Source organism: Ostrinia nubilalis, chromosome 12 (genome assembly GCF_963855985.1).
Source record: "Ostrinia nubilalis chromosome 12, ilOstNubi1.1, whole genome shotgun sequence".
Lineage (NCBI taxonomy): Eukaryota > Metazoa > Arthropoda > Insecta > Lepidoptera > Crambidae > Ostrinia > Ostrinia nubilalis.
This window is the reverse complement of record NC_087099.1, coordinates 350178-358853: the sequence shown is the minus strand read 5'-3', so window position 1 is coordinate 358853 and position 8676 is coordinate 350178. Positions and strand designations below refer to the sequence as shown.

Genomic DNA, 8676 nt, shown 5'->3' with positions numbered 1-8676 from the left:
GTAATTAAATAAAAAATAAATTATAAATAAATAAATAATCAAGCAGCGGTATCTGTATCATTGCGTTTCGGCACAAGAACACAGACTTCTTGCACTGAGTGCATTTAAAGGGCTCCGCAAAACCTACGTTACTCATAAATGTAATTAAAATAGATGATATCACACTGCATAAGTAACATTTTGAGCTATTCCGGATAAGTGATTGTGACAGGCATTTTAGCTACCGAAACAGATTTTTAGTATTATCTTTGGGTCACTATCGGAAGGTACGGTATGTGTCTTATCGGTCGCACACGAACAAACTGGCTCCGTTACCCTCACGCACACTAATGCAAAAGTCATTACCAAATTAACGACAATCAGGTGAAGAAAAAAGCATTTTGTAAACAAGTCTCAATGGGCACAGTCGCTTGGGTGCTTAGTGATAATGTCATTATAAATAACGATCCTACTGCCGCAGTATAGTGTTTGGAGTGATTGGTAAAAGTGTAAAGAATGACATCCGTGAACCCTTCCTCGCCGAGCCTGCATTCAGATCAAGATTTAGATGACTCCAGGGATTCCACCTCTTCCGGGTTTTCCAGCACAGTTATACCGAAATACGTTTCAAGTCATTTGACTGATGCGCCTTCAAAGAATGACTGCAAAGTCGCCGCAGTGACATCCCATGGTGTTGAAGATATTCTATCAGATGGTGTTAATTACAGTGCTAGTGATAATGTGTTTTCGGATTGTAAAACAGAAGTGTTGCCCTCATTACCTCATTCATTTGTGCAAGACGAATCGATGTACAACTCAAGAGATTCGACAGGATTTAGTATTCACGATATACTGGGACTGAATCAGTCATACCAGGTTGTTAATACGCAAGAAGACATGGAGCCTAGATACGACTATCAGATCGCAAATTACGAGACTATTAGCAACAGCCCCAATAAGAACTATGGATCTGGAACTGATGAGTTGGTTTCCGACGATTGTATAGACAAGGCCGATAACATGTTCACATCTGCTTCAATACCAGTCGTGAACCAAGTCGCTTACAACAGAAACTATGCAGCTAATGAACCTGTTAGATATCATTCTCGAAGCGGTCTAGACAATGATATTGCTAAAGATCCTGGAAAAGAAGTTAACTTGAATGAATCCAGTTTTCCCGGTCAGGTAAATAAATACGTTGCAAACGAAATTCAACCTTAATGTAGTGTTTACTAACGTCACAATGCTGCTTTTGTTGCCAGTAGTGAATGTAGTGATTTTACCACAAAATAACCGGATTGATAATGGGAAATTAATATTGTCGACAAAAGCAATTAATACTGGTAGAAGTAGAACTGATAGATGTATGTACTGTATTTTGTTACCAACTGTTGTCAAAGGTGCACGCATTTAAAGTTATAAATTTGATTTCAGACATCCACATGGAATTCTAAATCTTCATCGAGTAGTTCAATTCTAAGAAACTCATCATTATCCAACGGTAATTATTTTTTATTGTTTTGTTTTTATGATTAGTTTTATACAAGAAGTAACTCTCAAATATTTATTAATTTCTTTTATGTCTGTGTATTTCTAGATATGTCGACTGATTCATCGCCCTACCAAAAGGGTTTTACCAAACGTGCTCGAACTGCTTATACAAGTTCACAGCTGGTTGAATTAGAAAATGAATTTCATCAGAATCGATACCTGTGTCGACCAAGACGGATAGAACTTGCAACATATTTGCAACTATCTGAACGACAAATAAAGATATGGTTCCAAAATCGCCGGATGAAATACAAAAAAGATAACAAACACAATAAGCCGTCGTCGTCGGTGGACGATAGCAGCCCCTCGAGCTCTAAGGAATTATCGCCAACTCAAGACCACAAGATGAGTCACGGAAGAAGCTGTAGCGGCCACGATAGACATCGACGACTTCTAACTGACAGCCACGCGAGTCACAAAGTGTACCATTCCTCCAGCGAGACTATGTCAAGACCTCCAGACTACGCATCAGTAGGTAATCTAAAATCCGTCATCAAAGGTCCTCAAAGTACTATCGAGTTGCCGTCGTACACTCCAAATCTGAGTTATTCATCGTATTACACCGCAGGAACTGGCAGGCCTACTTACTCACCCATGTCTGAGGTTTATCGGTACACGACTGATGAGTCATTGCAGCCGAATTCTAACTCGTTGTCAACGCTCGCTTCAGATAGCTACGTTCCGAACGGTGTCAACTTGAAACTAAATGACGATTTGAATAGATACGCAGCAGGATCCGCTTACTACAGTCCGTTATCGTCGAGCCTGGTGATGCATCCTCCAACATCGGACTCGTATGGATTTAGTTCTTCAATTTCATCCGTACCGGCACCGACATACGAAGATGCCAGTCTTCAACCAAGGTCTTCAACTTTGCCATTGACAACGGACCCGTACTTCTCATACTTAACGGCGGCCCCTGAAGCAACTAGTCACTCATCAACTCCTAGCAGCAAGTATTCTTCTTACATATCTTTATGATAGGTGCAATCATGAACATTAAGGGCCTTATCACAAAAAGTGAAACGCGCGTTGAAAACTAGTGTTGGGAACCGATAGGTGGATCAACATTTTTTTTCATAATTATACTGTATGTGATTTTTTTACTTTTTTAATTTCTTTTGATACCTTTTGTTTTAGTTGATTTTTGATTGTGTTTTTGATAGCTGTCAGTGTATTTTTTGGGCAAATAAAGTTTCTTGAACTGAACAAGGCTTTAATGTCCGTCGCACGCAGGTGCTGTTCTTTACAACTTGAAAAGCATGGAAACTTCATTTTAAACTAGTGTTCAATGCGCGTTTACTAATTCGTATTTTTGTAATACGGGGAAAGTTTTACAGCTTTACAATCCGCCCTGATAATGCTGACGCAAAATTTAAGATACTTAGTGTAAAGAATGTAGTAATACATTATTATTTTACCTACTTAGGCTGAGTTGCACCATCTTAGTTTATTTAGTCAAACTCCATACAAAAAACACTGGTTGTTATTATATGTAATAATTACGGTTAAAGTAAGTTGGTGCAACTCAGCCTTACTCTACTTAATGTAAAAATATTACACAGATTAATAATTATTATTTTTAAGTAGTTTAACGTTACATCTACCTCTTTTGATATGTTTTAAGTATGAGTTGTTGTATTATAAAGGTGTATCCTATTCTACTTATTATTATAAAACATTCAAGTATTTTCTAATGTTTCATATGATGGGTAACTATTACTTATGTATATTTTATAAATCGTAGTCATTAGTTAATAGGGCTTTGACGCATTTAGAAACAATGTCACTTGATTAGCAAATTGTAATGTACTTGTCACGTCACCAGATTATTTTTAAAATGTTGTTATACCAAAGTGTTTTTGTAAAATAAAGTTACGAATTGTAAAAATTGCCAGAATAGTCATTTCTAATGATATTAGCGACGATTAGTCAAACTAAGCTTCCGTACATACCGAATATCCTGTCGTATGTCTGATAATGTTTCCAGGGGACAGCAGTCGGCCCTCCCTTTGTGTACAAACCACTAAATTATACTAATCCCCAGCTGCTACAGAGTGTTCTTTAACTGGGTCACTGTAGGATTATTCTATACATAAACGAGAAACAAGAACTATCTTAGCCACACGGCACCTACTTGCCTGGTACATAGTTACTACATTAATTTGTTTCCTTTTTTGTTAAGTTTCCCATTATACTGAAGGCTAGTTTTAGAAAAGGGGTTTCGTTAATGTCACATAATTTAGCGTTGTGGCTGTCCTCCGCTAAACTCACAATGTCATAAACTCAGCTTAGACTTAGATGGCGCCACAATAACAACAACTCTTTGGAATTTGGTAAGAAATATTTGGTCTTATCATCATAATATACAGTTTGATTATAACTTAATAATGATCTGTTTTTAGCTTTCATTAGAAAAAGCCTAACCTAACTGTCATAAAACAACTGTACAAAATAAACACTGACAATAGTGATTGAGTTTCTTGCGCTCTTTTTCTCAACACTTACCTATTTATGTCTCGAAGCAGTGGTAGGGTTAAAGTAATACTGAGTGGTGTCTATGGGCGACGGTAACCACTTACGATCAGGTGATCCGTCTGCTCGTTTGCCTCCTGTCACATAAAAAAAAAACTTGTAAAAGCGGCAAAAAAGAGAGTATTGTATTTTTTTAAAATTAGATGTGGCGAAGCCTTCAGGACAGGTAAGCTTGTAAATCGAATGATGTACTTACAAATTATGTTAAAACCACGTATGAGGAAGCGCAGCGTAGGACGTCCACCCGCAAGGTGGACCGACGACCTCTTAAAGGTAGCGAGAAGGCACTGGATGCAGGCCGCCACCAACCGGCCACTGTGAAAATCATTGGGGGAGACCTATGTTCAGCAGTGGACGTCCTGTGGCTGAAATGATGATGATGATGATGACGACACTACTGATACTTTTATACGAGTAGTAGTATAGTTAAACAATGATATTCACTGAGTAACACTCCACCATGTATCACTTAATTTCTGTGCATTCGTTGACATAAACGCCCGCGACACGTGAACCCGGTGCGGTAATGCAATCGCAAATATTTGGCTGACGGCGCGGCGCAGCCGGTACAGTCGGCGTCGCATATGCTTACATAGGTATAAGTGCTCCAAATGTATTTTTACATTTCTGCGGCACTAACAAAATCTATAATAGTAATTTTAATTAAATGATTTTTAATTTTTATTTTTCATCTTCTATTTATAGGGCATTTATGTATCTTCAAGATTGCTGTGTTGGCCTCCGTACTTAGGTAAGTAATTCTGAATTTTTGGAATCATTGTTGCCAGTTATAAAGACTTCTCATCTTTACACCCTGAGTGTCATGCGTAGTGTCCTTAATTTAGACTTTCCTTTGTTCAGTTGTGAAGGCAGTCAAGTAGATGGCTATGGTCTGACGGTCTTGGCTGCAGCTTTATGCGGTCAACGCTCCATCTTTCAATACTCACCTTTAACCACCTATAATACCTTAATTTAGAATGATAAAACCTTTTCACTTTTACATTCACTATAACTTACGCGATTGAATCCGCAAGCAGGAGGCTAGTTAATAGTTAAATGTATAATATACAAAATAATAATATTACCCCTAATAATTTAATTCCATTTAACTGATTGCAGGAACAGTGGATACAATCAAAACGCGATCCTCGGACGCGTTAGTAAAACAAATGATAATGGAATGAATAAACACAAAGACGAATAAGCTTAGGGACTACATTAATCCGGCATAACTCAAACTAAACTGCGGCCCCGGACTACGGGGCTAGAGATGTGGGTTTATCGATATTTCTTTCGATACTGATGATAGTTTATTAAACAGCACGAACGAACAGCTAGAGTACCTTCTGTACTCGTCACTCTGCCTGGTAAAGCTGGAAAAGCTCTTAAAAGCTACAAGTCCCTTAACAAAGCAAAAACGAAGTATTATAAAATAATGTTACATTAATTACTAATGGTTATCACTTATATCACTGAATACATTCATTCTATAGCAGTCTAGGATTGATACAAAAAGCGTGTGCATCTCCTTGATGTACAAGTTAACACATACTATTCAATAGTATCTTTTAATAAACAAAAAATAGACTCACAGAGAGGTCTAATTCCTTTTCATGTAAAAGTTATTTTATAAAATGCAGCGGATCGAAACACAAAATTGCCAACAAAATATTATTTTTATCTATTTTCTATCGACACTGTGACATCACTGTTAAAAGATCTCTATTTCCGATTTTATACAAATAACGATTGATGTTTGCCACGCTATCTGCTGCCTTACGCCCTACGCAATAAAAGCTAGTTGGAGGACATTAGGGTTTTTTCGGAGATAGATTTGTCATTACGATCGTACAGATTAACAAGATTGATGGAAAAGTGTAAAGGAACGCTTAGTCCACGACTTTTTACCGAATCAAATAGATATTTTGTCCGCATCGCTGCTTATTTTTGGATTTTAGTTTATTTTTGACCGTTTTTGTGAGTTGAGGATAAAAATGAAGCTCTTAGATTCAGAATCAACTAAGTAAGTATCCTGGCTTTAGAGAGTGCCCACGTGATGGAATGATATTTATTTTTATTTTATTTTATTTGTATAACAATGTTTCAACAGCATTTAATTGTACATAAATGTGCAGGATGATACAACTTGAACATAAGCCAATTAAAGAAACACATTCTACTACTAAAACATTTTTTATACATTTACATTTGATAATTTTCTATGTGTAGTAATAAATCCCCAGGTACCTCTACTAAGACCACAAGTCGTTATCAAAGGTGTCAGATTTACGTAAAACGCGTATTGGGCTTCAAAACACGGAAACATTCTTTTTTGGATAATATTTATCCTTCATCATGCTCAGTTAAGTCAATCAATTAAATATTTCATTAGGTAAGTATTAAGTTCTAGCAAATTACCGTTGAAATGGCATGCATCTCAAGGCTCCTCGCAAACTTAATCAGGCTGTCCGTGTAACGCAATTATAGTCCAGTCATTATAGTAAGTTCACCTCGGAATTCGAGATACCCAGCTGTAAGTCTGTAAATAAGTGTATATTGACACCCTAAAAGTTGTCTCAAAACCTACATATGGTAGGGTGTAAGCAACTATTAAATTTCAAGGTCAACGGTCACAAAAATCGGTTTTTTGCGCTTTTTTAGAAATATCTCATTTCCTGTGGGTTTTTTGCTATTTGTATTTATTATCAATATTGTAGAATACTAAATTCTCTACAAATTTTGTTTAAAAACTTTTTTTATACGGTGAACCGTTTTCGAGATAGAGGGCGGAGAGCGCGCGGTCACTGCATCACTTCAGGTCTACTTAAGCGGTTTAGATTTTTCATACAAAAGGATTTTCCCGCTAATTCCTGTGGGAATTTCGGGAATTCCTTGTTGTAACTAAGCTTTGAGTTTACTAAGGTACCTACATGCCAAATTTCAAGCGTCTAACTTCCGTTAAGCGTTTAGATTTTTCATACAAAAGGATTTTCCCGCTAATTCCTGTTCCCGTGAGAATTCCTAAGTATACTATAACCTGCCCAGGTGTATGAAGAATAATTGTACCAAGTTTCGTTAAAATCCGTCGAGTAGTTTTTGTTTCTATAAGGAACATACAGACGGACAGAATTCTATACATGAAATATATTTTCAAAATAACTATCAGGGGGTGATTAGTGATCGATACTGATGCCAAAAATGCAATCAGTAAAATTTTTGTCTGTCTGTCCGTCTGTATGTTCCTTATAGAAACAAAAGCTACTCGACGGATTTTAACGAAACTTGGTACAATTATTCTTCATACACCTGGGCAGGTTATAGTTTACTTAGGAATTCCCACGGGAACAGGAATTAGCGGGAAAATCCTTTTGTATGAAAAATCTAAACGCTTAACGGAAGTTAGACGCTTGAAATTTGGCATGTAGGTACCTTAGTAAACTTAAAGCTTATTTACAACAAGTAATTACCGAAATTCCCACGGGAATTAGCGGGAAAATCCTTTTGTATGAAAAACCTAAACCGCTTAAGTTGACCTGAAGTGATGCAGTGACCGCGCGCTCTCCGCCCTCTATCTCGAAAACGGTTCACCGTATAAAAAAATTTTTAAACAAAAGGACATTGTCAGAAACCGCCTAAAAACCGCCCAAAAACATTAACCCATCATAATTATTTTCTATTTTTTTTAATACATTAAGCACCCTTTCATTCTAATGGACACTTAAGCATTGAAAAATTAAATAAATAAGTCTTTTAACGTTTATTCTATAATACTATTACAACTTCCGGACGTTTTGGTGCGTGGCATGGTCTAAAACCTATCAAGTTCCATAATTTTTGCCGATAAAATCTGTACGAGGCATTACCGTACTTTATTGCTGGGAGTCCATGTATAGTGATGTTCCTGCGGCCATCATAGACAATAAAATATCGATTTTGAAAATAAAATAAATCGATTAAACTGCTTTGAAGGCTAGATTTGCGTTAAAAGCTAAAAAGATATTGACACTATTACAAGAAGCTATCTAAAGTGTCCAACTGGTCGAAGGTCGTAAATAAAATGAAAATAATTAGGACCATAAACTGATATTCATGGTATCATAACTGTAAAAGTGTCAGAATCCGATGTTGAATCCAATGCCAGTTGAAGTGAGAGAAACATATATCAACCTAGTATAGTTGCCAGTCTCTCATAATCTATGCCAATGAGGGTTTTCGCGATTGAAAAATCCGCCAGATGGCAATACGTAGACGCGAGGTCCAAATGCTGCATGATTGGTGGATTTTGACATATCTGTGACATACATGTGCTATGAATGAGGGTTTTCGCGATTGAAAAATCCGCGAGATGGCAATACGTATACGCGAGGTCCAAATGCTGCATGATTGGTGGATTTTGACATATTATCTGTCAATGTCATGTCAAAAATAACCAATAATGCAGCATTTGGACCTCACGTCTACGTATTGCCATCTCGCGGATTTTTCAATCGCGAAAACCCTCATTCATAGCGCATGTATAATAATAGACCAAATGAACTTTTATAGATTGTGAAAGAGAAGATAAAGATTTTATTATTTTATTAAAATCTTGCCACGAGGTAGTTTTTCAGT

The 8676-nt window shown here is 36.8% G+C and overlaps 1 protein-coding gene across 1 annotated transcript; it reads left to right on the top strand.

Annotated features, from left to right (window-relative positions):
• The first annotated feature begins 495 nt into the window (after positions 1 to 495).
• Positions 496 to 2511, top strand: LOC135076439 (homeobox protein 10-like). Its single transcript, XM_063970905.1, has 3 exons — positions 496 to 1164; positions 1414 to 1480; positions 1577 to 2511. Exons 1-3 carry the CDS (start codon positions 496 to 498, stop codon positions 2509 to 2511), a joined length of 1671 nt encoding a protein of 556 aa, XP_063826975.1.
• The last annotated feature ends 6165 nt before the right edge of the window (positions 2512 to 8676 follow it).

Coding starts and splice junctions, on each gene's coding strand:
- LOC135076439 (XM_063970905.1), top strand. CDS start 496: ATGACATCCGTGAACCCTTCCTCGCCGAGCCTGCATTCAGATCAAGAT. Junction 1,165..1,413: donor AATCCAGTTTTCCCGGTCAG/GTAAATAAATAC, acceptor ATTTGATTTCAG/ACATCCACATGGAATTCTAA. Junction 1,481..1,576: donor AAACTCATCATTATCCAACG/GTAATTATTTTT, acceptor GTGTATTTCTAG/ATATGTCGACTGATTCATCG.